The 22,042-nt window shown below is 39.5% G+C and overlaps 1 protein-coding gene across 2 annotated transcripts in view; it reads right to left on the reverse strand.

Moving 5' to 3' along the window:
* The window catches only part of LOC105033403 (protein virilizer homolog), a 100,286-nt gene that overhangs the window by 21,604 nt on the left and 56,640 nt on the right, over nucleotides 1–22,042 (reverse strand). For both annotated transcript variants that reach the window (XM_010908178.3, XM_019846634.3), the window contains exons 16-23: nucleotides 13,142–13,275; nucleotides 9,611–9,678; nucleotides 9,318–9,534; nucleotides 8,936–9,151; nucleotides 8,646–8,798; nucleotides 8,519–8,572; nucleotides 8,231–8,442; nucleotides 8,066–8,135 (exon numbers count right to left, since the gene is read on the reverse strand). In XM_010908178.3, coding sequence (XP_010906480.1) covers nucleotides 8,066–8,135; nucleotides 8,231–8,442; nucleotides 8,519–8,572; nucleotides 8,646–8,798; nucleotides 8,936–9,151; nucleotides 9,318–9,534; nucleotides 9,611–9,678; nucleotides 13,142–13,275 — 1,124 coding nt within the window. The remainder of the gene's footprint in view (nucleotides 1–8,065; nucleotides 8,136–8,230; nucleotides 8,443–8,518; nucleotides 8,573–8,645; nucleotides 8,799–8,935; nucleotides 9,152–9,317; nucleotides 9,535–9,610; nucleotides 9,679–13,141; nucleotides 13,276–22,042) is intronic.

Here is a 22,042-nt window from a genome sequence, read left to right on the forward strand (position 1 = left end):
AGAGACTTCACTCCTGTTTTGTCGGATTTTTTTTTTTTTTAAAAATAGACGAAGTGAAGCCAGCAATGGATTTTTTACTCGACAACCTTCCTACTGTCTTCTCTTCCCTCCTCTCCCCTCCTCTCTTTATATCTCTCTTCTCAATTTCTCTCGCAAAGGACCACGAAGCCCAGGAGGCCTCGACAACCCTCCAACAGCCTCCCAACCCTTCGGTGACCACCACAAGCGTCTCCACCGACCATCCGTTCCCTCCCTCTCCCTCCCCCCTCTCTCTCTTTTCCTACTCAATTCATCTCCTGTTTTCACATCGGTTTGGATCCGGTACGGTCCGATACGAGAGCATACCAACTCGTACTGCCAACCAACCAATACGAGGTTCGATTTCGAATCGACGATCCTTGGTTGGGACCATAATTGGGTAATGGTCAAAGAGTGGATTTTCATCTCAAATGACATCTCAAAAGCAAAGCATGTACCAAAACATTATTTGCCTGCCAAATTAGTATTGCGACAATCATCCTTCTCAAATCTTAAGCCAAGTCCTAGATGGCTCTTTTAACAGTTTTAAATGGGATTCAAAATTTGACTTCTTTAAGGGTTACATTGCATAATAGACCCTCCCACCCACTCCTTGATGGAAAATTGTGGACTTATATTACAATCTTCATAAGATCAATATAGCCTTACCGTTTAGCTTCAAAAGATAAGTTTAAGGTGATTGTAGAACTTCATAGCATTTATTCAAGCAGAGGATCAACTTCTCCATTCTTCTTAGTTTGTGGTGGGCAATTACTTCAAAGAATAACAAAGAAAAAAGATTGTTAACAAGCTTGAAGCACTTAAGCTTCATTTGGCTTGGAAGCCAAAACTTCCCTCGAGTGGCATGTTGTGACATTCTCTATTGAGCTTACCATCCAAAACAAACAAATAGTTGAGGGGCAACCTATTGCTAATAAAACCTTCAAATGGAAAACAAATTAAACATCCTTCGTTGCTAAGAATACCTAGTCTTTAACACTCAGGTCAAGGAGAAAATTACTTCTAAATTAAACAATTCATTGAGCTCTGGGATCCATTATACCTTGGCTAAATTTGGCAGTTAAGTGGAGGCAGCTATGAACAAGAAGTTATTATGTCCTTTACTACATCCTTGGAACAATTCATATGCTAGCTGGATAAGTGATTGTTAAGAATAAAACATATGTGTTGGACTTTAAGTTATGTGGGCCTGTAGGTAGTCCACTTATTAGTGGTTTATGTTGAGTAGGCCTTTAGGCCCTATATGATGTCTATATATATGTAACTCAGGTCAAGTTAATTAAATAAAATCATTTTTTTCTTCACTTCAACAACATGGTATCAAAGCCAAAAACCTAACCCTAGCCAAAGCAAGCTGTCGCCGCCCCTTTCTTTGTTTAGCCGCCATCTCCTTGCCGCCTTCCATCATATTCTATCTGCCAAAAAAAAACCCTAACCCTCCTTGCTGCTGCTCCTGATATCCTTGCCGCCACCCCCTTTCTCTATCCAACCGCCATCTTCTTGCCGCCTCCCATCATCTGATTTCCTTGCTACCACATCTCTCTCCATCCAGCCGCCACTAAAAGGTGTGTTTGACATTCCCAAACAATCCTAAAAGGATTGGGAAGGAGATCAAGCACTAGATCTGCATCTTTGCAGCCCTTGCCGACCACCAGATCTGCACCAATTTTGCCCTGGAACCAGATTTGCAGATCTGCCATACCGCCATCCAGTTCAGCCCTTTTACAATCTACTGCTTGTGTCTTTATGTGTTTACTGGTTTGTGCCTCTCAGTTCAGATTTCTTGCAATGATTGTGGAGTTTGCTTTGATGGGATGTAGGTTGTGTGATGATAACCTATGGATTAGGAGTCTCAAGTAGAGATGATTGGGCTAATCCCAAGGTGTTTGTGGTAGCATGATGCGAGTTGTGGAGGTGTAAGGGTGTAGTTTGTTGTGTTACATTTTGGATTAATTGAAATAGTGCAGTGTTTTGAATAATGGCATCAGGAGAGGGCCCTAAGAGTGTTAAAGTGGTATCCTCACATCAGAAATTAATTGATGTGATGCTAGCTGGTGATAGATCCAATTTTATGGAATGGCGTTTTCTTGTCAAGGTCAATGTTAAAGGACTTAGCAAGGAAGAACAGCTTACTGAGTTATATCCTGAGGGAGAAAGGGAAGTCAAACTGTGGCTGGCTAAAGATAAGAGTGTTTTCTCAGATTGTCAATTGCATTGATAGAAAGATGACTCTCTCAATGCAGCATGTTACGACGGTGAAAAAGCTGTGGGAGTTATTGCATCAATATTTTTCTAGGACTAGAAATATGAAAAGATTATATAGTTTAGCTCAAAAGGTGAGTCATCTAAGTCAAAATGGACGAAGTATCATGGAGTATTACTATGAGTATAAACGAGCCACAGAAGATTTTTGTACGGCAATGCCGATCTCCACTGATGTAGCTATGATGGAGCAGCGTGAGAGACTATTTGTATTTAGTTGGTTGTCTGAATTGGATACAAAGTATGAGGTGATTCGATCACAGTTGTTAGCCAACAAGGATGTGGATTCTTTGTTCAATGTTGTCACTACTGTACTCAGTGCAGTCCAAGAGAGTACCTTAGGTACTAAGGATATATCTGATGGATCTGCCCTTGTATCTCAGAGTAATGATGGTGGTGGATATAGAGGGAGAGATGGAAGATGGGGTGGTATTAAAGGAGGACGTGGTGATAGAGGATATAGTGATCCTGGGAGCCAAAGGGTATGCTATAATTACGGAGAACCAGGATATTTTTATCATCAATGTCCTAAACCTCTACAGGCACAGCGGATACAGTCTCAGTATCAGGCACCCAGATTTGCTCATACTGTATCACATCCAGTTGATTCAATTACTCATTACCTCGAGGACCGGACCATAGTCATATCTGATGAGGAGTTTGCCAGGTACACCTAGTTTCAACAGTCTCAGCAATCGACATCCTCCTCTAAAGCTACTCTAGTCAAAACAGGTAATCCCGTCGCCTACCTTTCATCCTCATCCCGATACTGGATCATTGACTCATGTGCCACCGACCACATGACAAGTGATCAAGGTATCTTATCCCATTATAAACCATCTGATGAGTGCTTTAATGTAACACTAGCAAATGGATCCACTACCAAAGTCTTAGGTAGTGGAGATACATCCATTACCTCTTCGCTACTCTTGTCTTCTATTTTATATCTTCCTAAATTTTCTTTTAACTTGATATCTGTTAGCCAAATCACTAAAGTCTTAAATTGTTGTGTTACATTTTTTCTGGCTACTGTTTGTTTCAGGATCTATCGACTCGGAAGATCTTTGGTAGGGAAAACGAGTCAAACGGATTGTATCTGCAGGATGAGGTTGCTACTACTATCCCATCTGTTGTTACACCTACCATCAGTTCTGACATCTCTACATTCCAGCTTCATTGTCCCCTTGGTCATCCATCTCTAAAAGTCTTAAAGAAAATGTATCCTGAGTTAAGTTCTGTAACTAGTTTATCTTGTGAGTCATGTGAGTTTGCTAAACACCATCGGATGTCATATCCTCCAAAAGTAAATAAACGAGCCTTGTCCCCTTTTGATCTAGTACACTGATGTCTGGAATCTATGTCCTGTTACTTTCAAGTCTAGCTTGCGATATTTTGTAACTTTTGTTGATGATTATTCAAAAAGTATTTGGTTATACCTAATGAAATCTCGATCTGAGTTGTTTTATACTTTCTCTACTTTTTGTTCCGATATTCGTACTCAGTATAATTACAATATTCGTATTCTTCATAGTGATAATGCCAAAAAATATTTTTCTAATCAATTTAACACCTATATGACATAGAATGGCATTATCCATGAATCATCATGTGTTGTTATCCCTCAACAAAATGGAATAGCTAAGAGGAAGAACTGTCATCTCATAGAAGTTGCTAGAGCCTTAATGTTTCAAATGAGAGTACCTAAAATGTTTTGGGCAGATGCAGTTTATACTGCTGCATTTCTCATAAATCGCATGCCGTCCTCTGTTCTTAATGGTCGTGCAACTTATATAGTTTTATTTCCTACCCGATCATTGTTTTCCATTCCTCCAAAAACATCTGACTGCATTTGTTTTGTATAGGACATGAGATCCCAGATCAGTTAGTTGGATCCTCGATCACTAAAGTGTGGCTTTTTTGGATTCTCCCGTACACAAAAAGGATACCAATGTTATTCTCCTATGTTAGGTCGATATCTTGTCTCTCGAGATGTCACCTTCTTTGAATCGAATCCTTTCTTTGCTAGTCCCTCTCCTTCTACTTCTGAGATAGAGTCTATAGAGGACTTTCTGATCTACACAGTCAGTTATCCCACCTCTACTGCTTCATCTGATCCACCTCGTCCTCCCATTACTTATGTCTACACCCGTCGAGACAAACTTCTCCAATCAGATGTTGCAGGTCTTTAACCAGCAGATCCACCAATGGCTATCTCATCCCTACCAACTTTCGCATTGTTTGATTCTGATCTTGATCTACCTATTGCTCTCAGAAAAGACAAATGCAATTGTACCCATCCTATTTCAACCTTTGTTTCCTATAACCATTTATCACAATCAACCCACTCCTTTGTTACCTCTCTTGATTCTATGACTATTCCTAAGACACTAGATGAGACATTGTCACACAATGGCTGGAGGACAGCTATGGAGGAAGAAATGTCAGCTCTTGAGGCTAATGGTGCTTGGGACTTGATTTCTATACCATCAGGTAAGCGTATTATTGGGTGTAAGTGGGTATATGTGGTGAAGATGAAGACTGATGGTTCTGTTGATAGATTGAAAGCTCGTTTGATAGCTAAGAGATATATCTAGACTTATGGTGTAGATTATACTGATACTTTCTCTCCTGTGGCTAAGATGACATCTATTTGAATATTTATTTCCTTAGCTGGTGCTAGTTGTTGGCCCATATATCAGTTAGATGTCAAGAATGCATTTCTTCATAGTGACTTGCAGGAAGAAGTGTATATGGAGCAACCCCCTAGATTTGTTGCTTAGGGAGAGTATGGTAGGGTATGCAAATTGAAAAAATCATTATATGGGTTGAAGCAATCTCCCAGAGCTTGGTTTGGCGGGTTCAGTGATGTGGTGATAGAGTTTGGCATGAAGAGAAGTTCATGTGATCATATTGTGTTTTTCAAACATTCTGACAAAGGTTGTATTTTGTTAATTGTATATGTTGATGATATTGTGATTATAGAGAGCGACGCACATGATTTTTTTTTCACTAAAAGAGTTTCTTCAGGCAAGGTTTCAGACAAAACATTTGGGACAATTGAAATACTTTCTTGAGATTGAACTGGCTTACTCGAAAAAATGTATATTTCTTTCTCAAAGGAAGTATGTTCTAGATCTTTTGACAGATACTGATATATTTGGAGCAAAGCCTTGCGAAACTCCTATGGATCCAAATGTCAAACTTGGAGCAGAAGGGGGGGAGATGTTTACTGAACTAGAAAAATACAGAAGACTTGTTGGAAAACTCAACTACCTCACAATCACTCGTCTAGGCATTGCATTTTCTGTGTGTATTGAGTCAGTTCATGTTAGCACCCACTACTGTACATTGAGATGCCTTAATCCACATAGTAAGGTACTTGAAAAGAGACCCAAGAAAGGGTATTGTGTATGGAGATCATGGTGGTATACAGATTGAAGGGTTCACTGATGCTGATTTGGCAGGTTCGCCTAATAATAAGAAATCTACAACAAGATATTATGTATTTATGGAAGAAAATTTAGTATCTTTGAAGAGTAAAAAGCAAAATATAGTGTCTCGATCTAGTGCAGAATCAGAATACCAAGCCATGGCACAGACAACATGTGAATTGATGTGGATTCGATATTTTCTAGAAGAGATTGGCTTTACAGATTCTTCTCCTATGAAGCTGTGGTGTGATAATCAGGCAGCTATGCATATTGCATCAAACCCAGTGTTTCATGAGAGGACGACGCACATTGAAGTTGATTGTCACTTTTTGAGGGAGAAGATTCAGCAAAAGCTCATTTCCACCAATTACATACACTCAGAGCAGCAACTAGCCGATCTGTTTACAAAGAGTCTTACCCAAGCTAGGATTGATTACATTTGTAACAAGCTGAGCATGATTAATATCTATGCTCCAGCTTGAGGAGAGTGTTAAGAATAAAACATGTGTTGGGCTTTAAATTACATGGGCTTGTAGGTAATCTACTTATTAGTGGTTATGTTGAGTGGGCCTTTAGGCCCTATATGATGTCTATATATATATATATATATATGTAACTCAGGTCAAGTTAATTAAATGAAATCATTTTTTCTTCACTTCAACAACAGTGATGATTCATCATCAATATTCAATAGACGCTATAAAGGCTACAGGCAAAAAGTACACTTCTATGATCGCTGTTTGGACCAAAATGGAAGGAAAATAAAAATTCACCCATTCCAAGGGAAGATAAATATCTGCATCATACTTGTTCATCACAAAGGGGAACACGTATTGAAGTCTCAAAAACTAGTACCCTTCTACAGACTGGTCTTCTAAATGAAGATAAATGCATGCTTAGCCCTTGGATCCACTTCATTGTAGCAAAATTTAATTATCCACTTCAGCTAACTAAGAAAACATCAAGTGATGACATAATTTCAACAATTTTCTCACCCTATAATTTCATAATAGTGGAAAGACATCAGCAGCCATTGACCCTAAATCCTCATCTGTAGAATTAAAAAGTCTTATACAGTAAAATAAATGGAAAAAAGGAAAAGGAAAAGGAAAAGGGGAAAAAAATAGGATGTCTCCTTCCTTAATGTGTTGTAAACAAAATTGTGCCATAATTAGATGCAAACTCACATCCTCACTAACATTCAGTGGTTGACTGAAACAGCATTCTGACAATACATGACAAGGACCAGCAACAAAGAGACAACAACAGCAACATCATCATCATTGATAGAAGATATGCCAAATGGTATAAAATCACTTGTGCTGGTAATACAAAAAGTTTGAACATAAAACAAAACATCTTGACTGTCTTTATTATTTATGCTATCTTAGGTCATTGCATGAACTGAAAAGTATTGAGCCATTCCCTCAACCTCAGGTCCCCAAAATATTGTGGATATCTTATCAAAAGTTGAAGAATGAATAATGAAAAAGGTCCAAGAACAGGCAACAGGAAGGGTTCAAAAGGCATCACCCAAAAAATTAAAAAAAAATAAACATAAAATAAACACCACATTGTGTCCCAAACTCCTAACATGATCTCCATATAAAGCCAAGATTTTAAATTCCATGGGACAGGGCTGTCCCGATTTTCCCATGGAACAGGACGCACCACTATCCCGCCCCATCCCGACACTTGGGATAGAAGATGTCTCAAGACATCCCGATCAGGACGCTGGGATGCTAGCGGGACATTCTATCCCAATACATGAAATGCTACCCCATCCCAGTGTCCCGTGGAACATCCTGCTGGGATCTGAATCCTTGCATAAAGCAGCCATTGACACTTTAGGCGCTGTGAAGGGAAATGACAGAAGATTTCTTTGTAGTTCAGCAAGGCAGTAAGCCATACTGTTTACCGGGCATCATTCTTCTGCTTAACCATTTATTCAAAAAGAAAATGTGAGTAACAGCTTTAAATGGATGACTTATGAATGAAACAAACATTTTATCACTTAAAAATATTTAAAGGAAAATAACTTCTGAGGAATATTCAGCATTGTAAACAAAGCGCACATCAAAAATAATGTGTGATGCATGCTTCAATTAGTAAGAAAGAAAATTGGTTCAGAAAAAGAAAAATCATACACACTCCTTAAAATATCAAAAGGTAACATTAATTTGGATCACATACGAATGCAACTAGCACAAATGACCCTCTCTTTGATTTGAGATATTGAAGAAGTTCTTAAAGCATGCATTTCCTAAAAAACTACATGACACTACCAAAATAAATAAAAATAAATAAATAAAATCGCTGGAGTAGTAAGTTACCTGACATAACTTGAGGACATGATGCACAATCAAGGAATTTTCTTCAATAGCAATATTTTCATTTAAACACCTGCATTATGAGAGTAAAAACAATTTATATTCTCAAGAAAATGCAAAATCAGAATGAAATATCGAAAATCAGAAGTCAGTTTTGGATTCACTCACTTATCAGGTACTCTTTTTTCGTTTATAAATGACTGGGGATTAAAAATCAATGCCAAGGACTTTAATACAGGAAGGCACCAGCTAAAAAATGTGACACTTTTATAAGGAAGTCTGCTTTCCAGAATCAGCTTTCCATCTGAGTTAAACACACTGCTACATCTCTTTAGTACTTTTCCTAAAATTGTGACAGCCCCCATCTTACATACTAATACCTGGATAAGTCAGGAAATTAAAACAAGCACATAAATGGCACATAGACTAACATGATACAGCTGCAAATTCAGTAACCTTGGCATGCGGATGCTCCAACAGATTAGCAACAAAATGAAGCAACCGAAGCATCTGAACAGAAAACACAAATCAAATTTTAGATCATTTGGAGTGACCATAACAAAAATAACAGAGAATTTATCACCTTGAAAATATCCATGTCAGACAGGGATGTTTCATCAACATGATTATCCATCCATAAAAATATTGGTCGTAGAAGGACAACTGCACATTCTGTCCTTTGGCAGGCAACACGAATTATGAAAACACGAAGCATATCTTGTATGACCACCAAAGCCTGAGTAATAAATTAATTGCAACAAAGATTAACATCTAAATAATTTATTGTGCATAATCAACATTTGATCACCTACCAACATCTAGAAGAAAAAATAAAAGAAGCAAGAGAAAGCAACATCTTAAGACAGGACATACAGTAGAGGCAAAATGCAGGACAACTTGTGCAATTCTGTCAAGTTGTGGCGTCAGCCGAATGAGTAGCACTGCTAGGTGTTCTGGCTGTAAATACCAGTTGATGTCTCTCTCTGCTTGAGGTCCTAAAATCGACCCAATACTCAAAATTCTAAGAGCAGTTAAAGGGGGAATATCGTATTTCCATAGCCATATACCTTCCTCTGGAAATAGATCACCCTTTTGGTGCATAAAAGTCACATATTAGAGAATGCACTGGTTAAGTAAAGAATCTAAATAATGAGAGCCAGACTCTGACTTATCTAGATATTTAAAATTATGTATGCAAAAAAAAAAAAAATCAGAATCTCCAGGAGAGGCTCCATGAAGTTGTTAGCATTATTACCAGTAGGCAGAGCATGCTGCAGGCATCCTTTGGACCCAAGGCTAATGATGAAGTAGCCTGAACACTTTCAAGAAGACAATGAAATAGACCAGGTGTCCAACCAAATATAGGCCAGCAAGCAAGTGCTGATGTAAGTAGCTGACAGACGGCACCAAAACCAAGTGCAGAGCTCGCATATGGAAAAGACAAGTCCACTGCACAAGCTGCTAATTTTGGGCTGCAACTTGAACACTCAGGATTAGAAAAAATACATCAACCATAAAGGAACCAAAGGAAAATTAAAAACAAAGTACCTTACTTCTCGATGCAGTTGTAGAAGTGCGTTAAGCAATTTTTTGTTGCGATACTGCTCCTTTGTTCCCTACAAATGCAGTGCCTTTTTAACTTAAAAGCATACAAAAAACAAATAGTGCTTATTAACCTTAATTGGTTAAAAAGCTATCAATTTTTAGGTCAAAGAAACATTTTTCCTACAAACATCACAATACTTTATTTTCGATGCAATGGAGATAGAAAGACGATGGACCCATTATTTTGTATTGAAATTGCACTCTGCCAAGATAGATCCGATACTTCCATAAAATGCAACTCAAGTAATTTTTGATGATTCTTTTTGACATAGATGCCGAAGTTAATAGCCACTAAAATGAACATGACCCAACACTCTTGGACAATGGATGTCATGTCGAGCCTCGTTCCCTATCCCCTCCCGCACTCAGGATGGTGCCCCATCCTGCCACTCGAGATGGTGGGACATCCTGCAGTCCCACGAGGACATAAATCCTCGAATACAACATAATACAAATATTTTGATATCGCAAATCTTCAAAAAAATTGGATATGATACAGCTTGGATACACTGCAAATAAACACATATTATTTACATATATTTAAAAAGGAACAATTGTTTTATTTCCATCCTGCATACATGTACCGGCATCTGATAAATATTGGATATAGTTATGGCACGAAAAATTCCAGTATCCACGTACCCTGTGGACAAGTTGGTGTAATTCAAAGACCAAGACTGCTTAGCCTGGTCAAGACACTAACTAAACCACAGCTTCTAAAGAACCATCTTTCAAACACTGGGGACATTCAGATACTAAAATGCATACCCTTCTGCAGGACCATGAATTTCTCAACCTTCCCAAATAACCCAGATTGAAGTTCTACATGCATGGATGAGATATCAAGGAACAGGAAGGAGCACCAATCAGTAATCAAGCCCAAAGAGTCATACAATCTATACGAAGGAGAAATTTATATTAGTCTATGAATAGGAGCAATAATGGCAATTTTCTTCGGTAAGGAGACTAAGTAGTGAACTTCGATAGTGGTTGTTATGAACCTGTATGTGACTTTTCACTTCAATGCTTTCAGTTTAGAACATAGCAATTTCACAGATTTGGTGCAGATAAATCAGAACGTGATGAATGCCAAAGAAGCAGTTGACTCTCCATTAATTATCACTAGAGAAAACCTAGTTCACAAGTCCTTGATGCGATATAAAAATACATAAGGTGTAATTATTTGCCAACATGTTTTAGATTCAGAGCATTAAACAAGGAGAACATGCATGCTTATGCAAACACTAACATAATCATCCATACACACAAAATTCCTAGATCCGACTTCTAACATTTAGTTTCTAAGAAGAAGTAAAATGTTAGCAACTCGATCAAATTATATTCTTATGGATTTTTCCTGCTGCATGTTTCATAACTGGGAGAACAAGGTCTAAGCAACCATAGAACATGAATTTTCAGAAGCATATATTGGCATCCACAAGAGTCTGCCTAGTATCCATGGAACTAAATTGACAATTGCACTACTAAGTAGAATAATGAATATTTAAGGATGCAAATAGGTCAGGTCGGACCAGGTCATGAGTGGCACCGACGTAACCTGGTTTCTTGATCAAGTCCTAGTGTTGGACCCAAACCGATCGAGTCGGGTCAGGTCCAAGGCCAAAATTTTTAACCCAAACAAATCATTCGGGTCAGTTCGAGTCCATGTATAACCAAACCCAACTCGAAAAATTGGGGTCCGGGTCAAATGTTGCCAACCATATTCTAATTACCACATAACCAACTACAATCAACCAAACAAAATACATAATAAACAATATTATTCTCAAAACAAATTGGGATATAAAACTAATTTGAAACATCACTTTATGTTAAAGATATTACTCATACAAGTCTTATATCACAATCTAGAGGCTCAAATAGGTTCGGATCCTAACAGTGTAGCAAGTTCAAGTCAAGTTGGGTTAAGTCCAAATTCAATAAACCCAGACCCGATCTGAAAAATAGAAGAGATCCAATTTTAGAACCTGACTCTGCCCCACAGGTCCTTTAAAATGGGTCCGATCGGGTCTAAGTGGGAGGGGCCAGGTCGGTCAAGGTCTGGTAACAAGTCAACCCGATCCATTTGCAGCCTTATGAATATTATCAACCCTGAAGCTTCTAGGGATTTTGAGGTACCAACACCTTCAGCACTTGGAGAGACACAGTAGGGCAATATAGCAGCCCATCAGTAGAGATGTCAAAATTTTCTCAAACTAAATTTTATACCTCTACATGAGCTACAAATTAGCTCCATTAACTCTATGCAGATTACGAATGTAAGGTTCCTTTTATCATATGTAAATACACATTATGTAAAATTTCTTCCCATTTCACAAGTTCCTACACTAAGATTTTATATCAAATATATCTACATAATAAATAGCATTAAAGAAGGAGTACAGCAGCAGGACAGAACAGTATGTGTTTTATTTGGTTATTTGGTCACCCTTAATTATAGTAGAATAAGTTGATTCTCCCTGCTTTTTGAACCGGATCAAATTTATCCACTTGATGAGTAAGCCAAATATGGCTAAGTTTGAGTAAATTGCATATTTGACCAGATTTGCACAATTTTTTAAACTACTTTCTAGTAGGTGTAATGAGATTATTAGGGGAATACCGTTATCATTAGATCCAAGGATTGAAGTGCCAATCAGCACAAGTCTATATAACATGACACAAATCATGCCAATGCCTTACCAATACATGGCACTGGCATAGTAGCAGATATATAACGATGCTTGGCACTCCAAAATGCCATTGCATGTGGGCACTGGCACCATCAACACAGCACAGCTTGGTATGTGTCCTGTTGATGCTAGGCCAGCACAGCTCTGGCATGCAATGACCAGACCTATAACCTTGCTATTTCAAGTTAACTCTCACTTTACAACTTATAGGCAACCAATAACCCTAGATTAAAAGTAAGGATTGGAGGAAACCACATCAAGTTTGGGCTAGACCCAAATCTAACCAACAAACTTGCATTTCTACAAGAAAATTAGTAAAATAAAGATCAACCTTTTGTCAGATCCCTCTTGATTAAAGTTCTCTATAGCCAACCAAACTTTGATCAGAGGGGCTTGGGCTATTGTTTTCTCCACCATGAGTTCTGAAAATAGACAACATCAATTGTTTACACAATAGTATTGTCTGATAAGACTTCGGTTGAGATATTGCATTATGATTTCCTATAACAAGCCTTTTGCAAAAACATTAAACTAATTATGATTATAAATAATTTTGCTAACATCAAATTTTGAAAATGTTTGACGATTATAATTATGATTATGTAAAAATTTTGAAACATCACACAATTCAATTTGCAATGAATTTATAACACTGATGTTGATAGAACATTGCATATTGGCTATGCTTTATAGCCATATACAACAGATGGGAAAAGAAAAATTAGGAACAAGAAGTCCTATAAGAATATATGACCAAATGTAATAAATGGTCAAAACTTACATGTAATATTCTCAAAAGGTTAATTAGTAAAACAAGCAAAGGAATCATGAGTTCAACTAAGCTCTGTTCATGACTTCGTTCCAATAGCAAATCAGTCGTAGTGTTACATTCTGCACCTTCATCAACTAGGTAATCTGAAGATTCAAACAATAGCCAAAATTCAGAAAAATATAACTCAGAAGAAAAAAAATTATTCAATGCAAAGCATGCAAATGAAAAGAAATCACATGCCAAACAAATGATATGCCTGGTCCAAAAGGAAATTTTGCATCCGAAACAACATAATCCTAAAACATATAAAGCATAAAGCTATTCAAGCCAGCTTATATAAAGTTATGCATGGGCAACTAATTGTCAAGTTGAGAACCTAGCATAATAAGATTAAGTACTAATTAGATTTTATGTGAAGAAATACTGTAAAATTTAGACTTAAATCTCTTTCGACCAAAATGTGGCAGTAGTTGGGCTTAAGTAAATTAAGCAGCAGTCAAATGCCAATTATCTCAAGTAATTGACTCGTGCATCTTAGATCCTTGTCCAATTCTATCTTGTCCAGATTCACACGTCTAGTTTTTGCATAGAGATAAACCTTGATAACTAAACTAACAAGAAAATAGGGTAACAAGGTATGTTGAACCGGTACCGCCGACCGTTTCAACCGGCCGATGGTACGGTTCGGTATGGTTTCATACCGTACCGAACCGACGATCCGAACCGAAAGAAAAAAAGAGAGAAAGAGAGAAAGAGGAAGAAAAAAAAGAGGGAGGGGAAGGAGCCGGCGAGGCCGCCGGACGGCCTCCGATTGGCCGCCGTGGCCGTCGGAGGGCGCAATCCACGCGCACGGTGCCGCAGGCGTGAAACAGGAGCATCGCCCTGTTTTATAATTTTTTTTAAAAAATATGGTTTTAAATGAAGTCGGCAAACAATTTGCCGGCTTCACGATTTTTGTTCTTTTAAAAAAAAAAACTTAAGTCGACAATCCAGTTGCCGACTTCATAAGTTTAAAACAAAAAAAAGAAAAAATCAAAACAGACATCGTCTGTTTCGAAAAAAGGGGGGCGGAGCCCTCCGTGGCTCCGCCCGCTCGACCACCCTCAGACCGTCGACGTCGGCTCGCCGGCCACCGGAAGCCTCGCAACGAAGGTATCGTCCGTCCGGTAGGTTGCCCGCCCTCCCTCCGAACGCTCTCTCTTTTTTGCTCTCTTGAAAGCCCTATCGGACGATACGAGGCTCGGAAGCCCTCCGACGGCCGCAGCCGACCACCGTCGGCCTCCGACGGCTCCCACCTCCCTCCCTCCCCTCCCCTCTCTCTTTTTCTTACTTTCCGTTCTTTTTTCTTCGGTACCGCCGGTGTACCGATTTTACCGACCGAATCGTGCCGGTTCCCCGTCGGTCCGGTACGAGATGGGGTGTACCGACCGGTTCGGCACGGTATGGCAAACCTTGCAGGATAATACATTACCAATAGCAAGATGGATAAAAAAGATATATCTAATTTAAGCCATGCCACATGTTGCCGCTGAAATCTAGGTCATGGTCGGAAAAGCTGGAGCAGTGATGCGTCCTCCCAAAAAAAAATCTACAAGCAAGTCCTGATCAGAGTTAGCTCCAGTGGGGACCTTCCAGTGCTTAAGTCAAATAACAGAAGAAACAGGTGAGGAGTGCAGAGAGATTATTTCGCACGTATCTTAGGGGGTCCCCTGGAGGTCCTTTTATAGACTAAGATCAGAAAACTATTTTGGGAAGTTACGTGGTCGATTCAGGCGCGACGTGGCAAGACTTCCGACCGAGATTAATGAAAGGATTATTGCACCTACTAAGGTTTGCCATATCGTGCCGAACCGGCCAGTATGCCCCATATCATACCGGACCGACAGAGAACCGACACGATTCGATCGGTAAATTCAGTACACCGATAGTACGGAAAGAAAAAAAAGGAAAAGTGAGAAAGAGAGAGAGAGAGGAGAGGGAGGGAGGTGGGAGCCACTGGAGGCCGGCGGTGGCCGGCTGCGGCCGTCAGAGGACTTCCGAGCTCCGTATCGCCCGATAGGACTTTCAAAAGAGTGAGAAAGAGAGAGAGAGCGCTCGGGGGAGGGACCTACCGGACGAACGACGCCTCCATCGCAAGACCCCTGGTGGCTGGCAAGCCGACGCTGACGGCTTGAGGGCAGTTGAGCGGGTGGAGCCCCTCCGCGGCTCTGCCCCCTTCTTTTTCGAAACAAACGGTCGTCTATTTTGATTTTTCTTTTTTTTTTTAGTTTTAAACTCATAAAGTCGGCAACTAAAGAATTTTTTTAAAAAAGGACAAAAATCGTGAAGCCGGCAAACTATTTGCCGACTTCACTTAAAACTATGTTTTTTAAAAAAACTCACGAAACAGAGGCAATGCCCCTGTTTCACGCCCGCGGCGCCGCGCGCATGGACTGCGCCCTCCGACGGCCAACTGGAGGCCATCCGGCAGCCCCGCCGGCTCCTTCCCCTCCCTTTTTTTCTTTCTTCCTCCTCTCTCTTTATTTCTCTCTTTTTTTCTTCTGATTCGGGTCCACTTGCCTTTGTCAGTTCGATACGGTACGAAACCATACCGAACCGTACCATCGATCGGTCGATACGGCCGGCGGTACTGGTTCAGCATACCTTGGCACCTACCTTTTCTATTCCGGAGCCAACTGAATGTCGTGGGCATTTTTGAATTTTGAAATGAGTAGAGGTTGGATTGGACTAGTTTCTTTTGTTGAGACTTCGGCTTGGTCCAATGGAAGCAAGTGCTAAAGGAAAGAGATGGCCAGGGCCGATCGTGCTCGGTGAGATGAAGACTGGTGAAGGTTGACATATACGTACGGCTGAAGTTAGAAATCGGCTAGTTCAGGTGTCCCGCTGTCTGCAGACATTGGATAGGTGTTGAATGCCAATTGCCATGGAGACAGACAGGTTTGATGCCGAAGTCAGGATCGGCCGATCCTGAGTGTTCCGCCCAAGAAGATAGCTAGGAGTCAAGGATTGTCATGGGTTGAACTTAAGATTAGGTTGCGCCACCTACACTACCATCGGCTCATGTCTTCGGCCAAAGGGGAAACATCCCCCCCCCAAAACACCACATCTGTTGGCTTTAGAGAAAGATTTGATCTGGAGGAAGGAGTCATTGCTTGCTCGTTAGAAGGGAGAATATACATTTAAATGAAAGCTCTTTAGGGAGGAGAGGGAGGTGGGTCCCACCACACTATTTGGTGATGCATGCTTTGATTAAAAATTTTCTACACTCATTTGCTCCTTAGTTTCTTCTCCCATATACACAAATTGCAGTCTTTTAGTTTAGTTCATTAGTGAAACCAGCTAAGCGAATACCATACCATAGAAAATAAAAAGAGAGTTATTAATGCCATGAGTTCCACCAAAGCTTTCTATTGCAACTCCTTTATCTTTTCCCCTCACAGCCCTAAATCGACTTATAAGTCTTGTTTGCTTTACTTTGACTATGGAAGGGAATACAATCCATCAATCTCATTATTAAGCGTTGAATCCTTAAGTGTACTTCCTACTAGCTTGATTCTGGATCTACCTATTAAGTCTTATCTTCTTTTTGCTGACTTGAGTCTAAACAGGAAGCAACTCATTATCATTCTTCTTTGCTAGCTTGATTCCTATGGAATTCCATTAACAAGTTTAAAAAAAAAGAAAGCCTATTTTAGATAGTTGTTATAGGTAAGTCGAATATTCACTGTGGGACAACTAATTGATGAAGAAGAATCGATTGAAGAGATTGCCTTCCCATGGTACAATTCCTTGAAAGGACTACTAGAGTGCTAAGCTGCCTTCCTGGCTGCACAACTATAATGAATGGCTCAAACACATAGGATATGAGACAGCCCTTTCTCCTATTTCCGAAGGCTAAGAAGTAAGTGCCCGAGAAATAGCACTTGAAAGGAAAACCCAATCTTTTGCAAGGAAAGCTCCTATAGAATACTCAAACCCTAGCTCCTTGAATTAATCTCCTTTGCATATGTGCCTGCCTGGAACTTCCTTTGCTACAGACAAATTCACACAGAGAGCAATTTTGACATCTGTCCATCAAGACCACTTTACCCTAGCATGAAAAGTGTTGCTTAATGGAATTCCATTTCTAGCTTCAAACTAGCCTACTTGATTGAACAGAGCTTCTTGCAAAAGAACAACTATTGTAAACAGGAACTAATTTAATCACCAGACAGGTGATTATGAGTCATAAAAAGGATTACTCGATGAAGGAAGACTTATTTTGCCTTTTCTCTAGAATACTCTAAAACAGGCAAGGAAATGTCATAAAGCTGGTGCCTTGAAAATGGCAGTTAAAGAGCTACAGGCCGGATGGCAGTTAAAGAGTTACAGAGTTACAGGATGGATGCGGTCGGTACGGGGCGTACCCAACCAAACCAGGGGGGAGCCGGTGTGGTTCACCCCCCATTTTCAGTAAATTAGCCAAACCACACCAAACCGAGCTGGTTCGGTGCGGTTTAGAGGCGAACCGCAAGAAACCGGCCGATTTCTCTCGATTCGGTTTGGTATGGCTCGAAAGTGAGGGGTGGGGGGGGCCCGGGTGGGGGTGGGGGTGGCTTTGTCTCCCTTTTCATCTAAGAGTCTGAGACTCTCAGAAACCCGAGAGCAACTCTTAGGTAAGCTGAGTTGGACGAGATGATGGGTACGACGGCCTTCCAAAAAGAAAAAATTCAAAAAAAATTCTACAACTCCTTCGACGGGACAACAAATTTCGATCGAAAATAGGAAAATCCTTCGTTCTGTCACCAAATATTTTGCTTTTCATGTTTTTTTAACCAATAACTACTAAAAAATATAAAAAAAAAAAATCATGCCAAAATTTGTGATTTTGATATGATTTCATTATATATTGTAGATCATTAGACGATCTACATGATGACACTAAAATCATTAATTTTCATTAATTATTTTTTTAAATATATTTTTATATATTTTAAAAAAATTATTAAAAAAATTAAATTTAAAAAAAAAATAATATCAAAAAATTATTTAATTGTTGTATTTTGTTAAACTTACAGAAATAAGTAAGAAGAAGGATTCAAATCGTAATATTGATTAAAAACATGGTGAGATGCTCTTAGCTCGGCACCATTACAAATGATGCGGCATAGAGTTTAGAAAGGAGTGACTAGGTTGAAACAACATTTGACTGATGATTATCGAGATGTGGTCATATATCGGAAATGCTCACAGAAGGTCCGACAGCTTATGAAGAAGCACTTCGCTGATCAAAAAACAGCGAAGACGAGGTCAAAGGAGAAGAGGACAGAGGTGGATCGTCGAGCTGGAGAGCCATCTTCCTAGCATTTCAGAGAGTCAGAGGAAGCCTCTGCTCTATATGATGAGGCAGAGATTGAGGCCTACAGGCTAGAGGAGATGACCAGATATAGAGAGCAATTTGGACCGTCATTCTATGAATCGGGATTTGGCTCTCCGACCGCTAGAGGAGAATCTGAGTTCAGGAGGACCACCTCTGTCAGAAAGCCAGTCAGTAGAGGAAGGAGGGGTATTTCATCGATACTGGGGGCTTTTGACAGTAGGAAGAGATCCGACAGAGATATTCCAGTAGGGGCCACCATTCATGATTTGGATCCACATGCTTTTTCTAGCAAGGATTCAAAATAATAGAGGGTTGATACCATTCTGAAGAAGGATAAGAAGGATATGTGACGAGCTATTGGATCATGATTTCATTTTAGTCATATTCCAGCAAATACAGCGGAAAATACTTGCTATCGATCTATCATTTCGGCAATACAGACTGTCAGCCGCAATATAAATCCTTGGACACCCAGAGATATCCATGGTCAGCTTCTTGACAGCAATAAAAAGGAGTTGGAGAGATAGATCTCTTCTTACAAGAGTAAATGACCCATATACGGACTGACGGTGATGTGTGATGGTTGGACTGATCCTACTAAACAGAATATCATAAATTTTTTGATATATTGTGATGAAAAAATATTTTTTCACAAATTAATTGATGCTTCAGATAGGGTGCACAATGCCGCATACATCTTTGGACTGATGGAGGAGGTGATTGATTCAGTTGGAGAGTAAAATGTCGTGCAGGTCGCAAATAATGGGCCGAATATAAAGCTGCTAATGAGTGACTGATGGAGAGGCGATCGCATATTTACTAGACACCATGTGCTGTTCATTGCACTGACCTGATGTTGATGAATATTGGGAAGCTTCATAGAGTGCAACAAGCAATGGATACAGTCCAGTCTATTACTAAATATATCTACCATCATACATGGATACTATCATTGTTGCGGAAATATACTGAGGGAAGATCTTGAGACTGGATATCACACGATTTGCTACAAACTACATAGCACTTGATAGCCTTATGCAGAAAAAAGTAGTCTTACGTCAGATGTTTGTCAGTGCCGAGTGGCAGGAGGATAGATATGCGAGGGCCAACACTGAGAAAAATCATGTAGAGAACTTAGTGACCAAATAGTCATTCTGACAATGGCTGATAAAATAGTGAAGGTTATCCAACCATTATATGAGGTACTTCGTGCCGTGGACAGTAAGAGATACCCTCAGATGGGCTTCCTGTATCACATGATGGAGAGGGTAAAGCAACAGATCAGTGAGATAGATCCCAAACATGTCCGAAAATACATCAACATCATCGAACGTCACTGGAACTATCAGATGGACAGAGATTTACATCTAGCAGATAAGCATGAATTCAAGAATCATCTAAATATTTATCTTTTAATCTTTTTTTTTGACACTAAAAGTTTACTTAATCACTGCAGAATTTATTTTTAGCTTACTATTTGAATCCAAAGTTTCAGTACAGCATACTCGGGATAGATATGGATAATGAGTTTCTCACTGCTCTCCATAATGTTGTATATAAGATGGTGTCCAATCCCGATATCGCATCTATGTATCTGCAAGAGATACGTTAGGTCAATTAAGATGCGATCATTTAACTTAATAATATATTTGTTACTAAAATGAATATATTTTTCACAGATGAAACAATTTAAAGAGGGGACAGACAGCTTTAGAGTCTCATCGGCTGTCGTAAGCAAAAAGAAAATAAATCCAGATAAATTACATATCAACAGTGAAGACTTTGTTGAAATTACATGCCTATTAATATCATAAAATCTGATATGTAATTTTGTTTAATTTTCTAACAGCTAAATGCTGGATCCATTTTGGACAGTCCACACCAAATTTGAAAAGTGTGGCCATTCACATTCTTTCCCAGACTGTCTCCTCTAGTGAATGTGAGCGTAATTGATCGACTATCGTCCTCATCTACAGCAAACAGAAAAATCGTCTTGACACAGAAGCACCTCAACGATCTTGTTTATGTGCACTATAATTTAAGATTGAGGCTAAAATATATCCAAGATGAAGTACAGCTAAAGTATACGAATCCGACGATAGATGATTATGCCAATTGATAATAAGAATCTGATGATTGAATGGCTTGCAAACCAGGAGTAGGAGCCGAAACTTGATGAGCCAGGATCCCCTCCATGACCAACCAATGTGGTAGCTAGGGAGATCAGGATGGATCCAGGATAGTGGGCAGAAAAAAATATTCCACATAGAATTCCAACTGATCAGCCACAATCTGAGGGATCATAGGGAAGTCATTTATTATGTGACTCCATGTTTGATACATAAGGCCAGATGTTTGAACAAGAAATGCTGAGACAAAGCTAATCACAGAGGACACTAAGGGGGCTCGAAAAGGCAAAAAAAAAGAACGGTAGTTGCAGCACCCTCGAGTGTAGGAGTCAGTTGACTCAGATTCAGAGACTAGCGGCAGTGAGGGTAATGGTAGCAGTCATGGATCTGATGATCAAGAAGGGACTGGAGGATCTGATGATCAGAGAGGGACTGGAGGATACGAGACCACTATTCATGAGACAGCTGCAAGATGGTATTCGATTCATCAGTGAGTCCCAATTTATACATGCCATACAAGATAGGGACCACGGACGACCTGATAGACCCCATAAGGAGACGATCTCATATGGATGACAGCCTCTCAGAGGTCATCCAGGCATGATACAGCTGCAGATGACCTTGCATGTAGAGTAGGATCTATGAATGTATCTGCATCATCCTCGTACTATAGATTCTATCATCCACAGACAGCTTATGATCCATATGGATATGGTGTATCCGAGACATCGACTTCTAGTGGCTACTATCCTATGCAGCTCGGAGCATCTTATGGATCGAATTTTGCTACTGACATATTTAAATGGGCTCCTCCACAGCCATACCATCATCCCGAGGATACCTCTTAGAGTTAGATGAGCAAGAAATCTGATATGTCTTACAATCCAAAGAGGATATCTTATAGAATGAATATTCAGGATGACAATGCCACTTGATTAGAGGGATGGACTGATGTTGCTCCGAAGTATGCGGATGATCCGGATATCTACGAGCGACACAGACATACAACGAGATATTAGATCAACAGAGATCCTGAGGTTAGCATATTATTCTCTGTAATTTGTATTTTAGATATATTTATTGCATTGTTTTAGACTTTTAGTCCTTTAGATTTTTTTTTTATTTTTTTTGGATGGTAGAATTGTTATATGACTTAAATAAATATTAATTTGGATATAAAGTAGTTTAAAAAATAATTAAAAAAATAAAATCAAATTCAACTAAAAAAATCAAAAAAAATTTGGTGGCATACCGATATCAAACCGATACGCCACCGCATACCGACGCACGGTACGATATGGTACAATATGCAGTACCATACCGTACCGCTCCGAAACCGATACGGGGCTCGATACCGGTTACGGAATCCTTGGACCAGATACTAGCTCGTCTTTTAGTATCTAGCTTTGCTGACAGTAGTTC

This window comes from Elaeis guineensis, chromosome 9 (assembly GCF_000442705.2).
Source record: "Elaeis guineensis isolate ETL-2024a chromosome 9, EG11, whole genome shotgun sequence".
NCBI lineage: Eukaryota > Viridiplantae > Streptophyta > Magnoliopsida > Arecales > Arecaceae > Elaeis > Elaeis guineensis.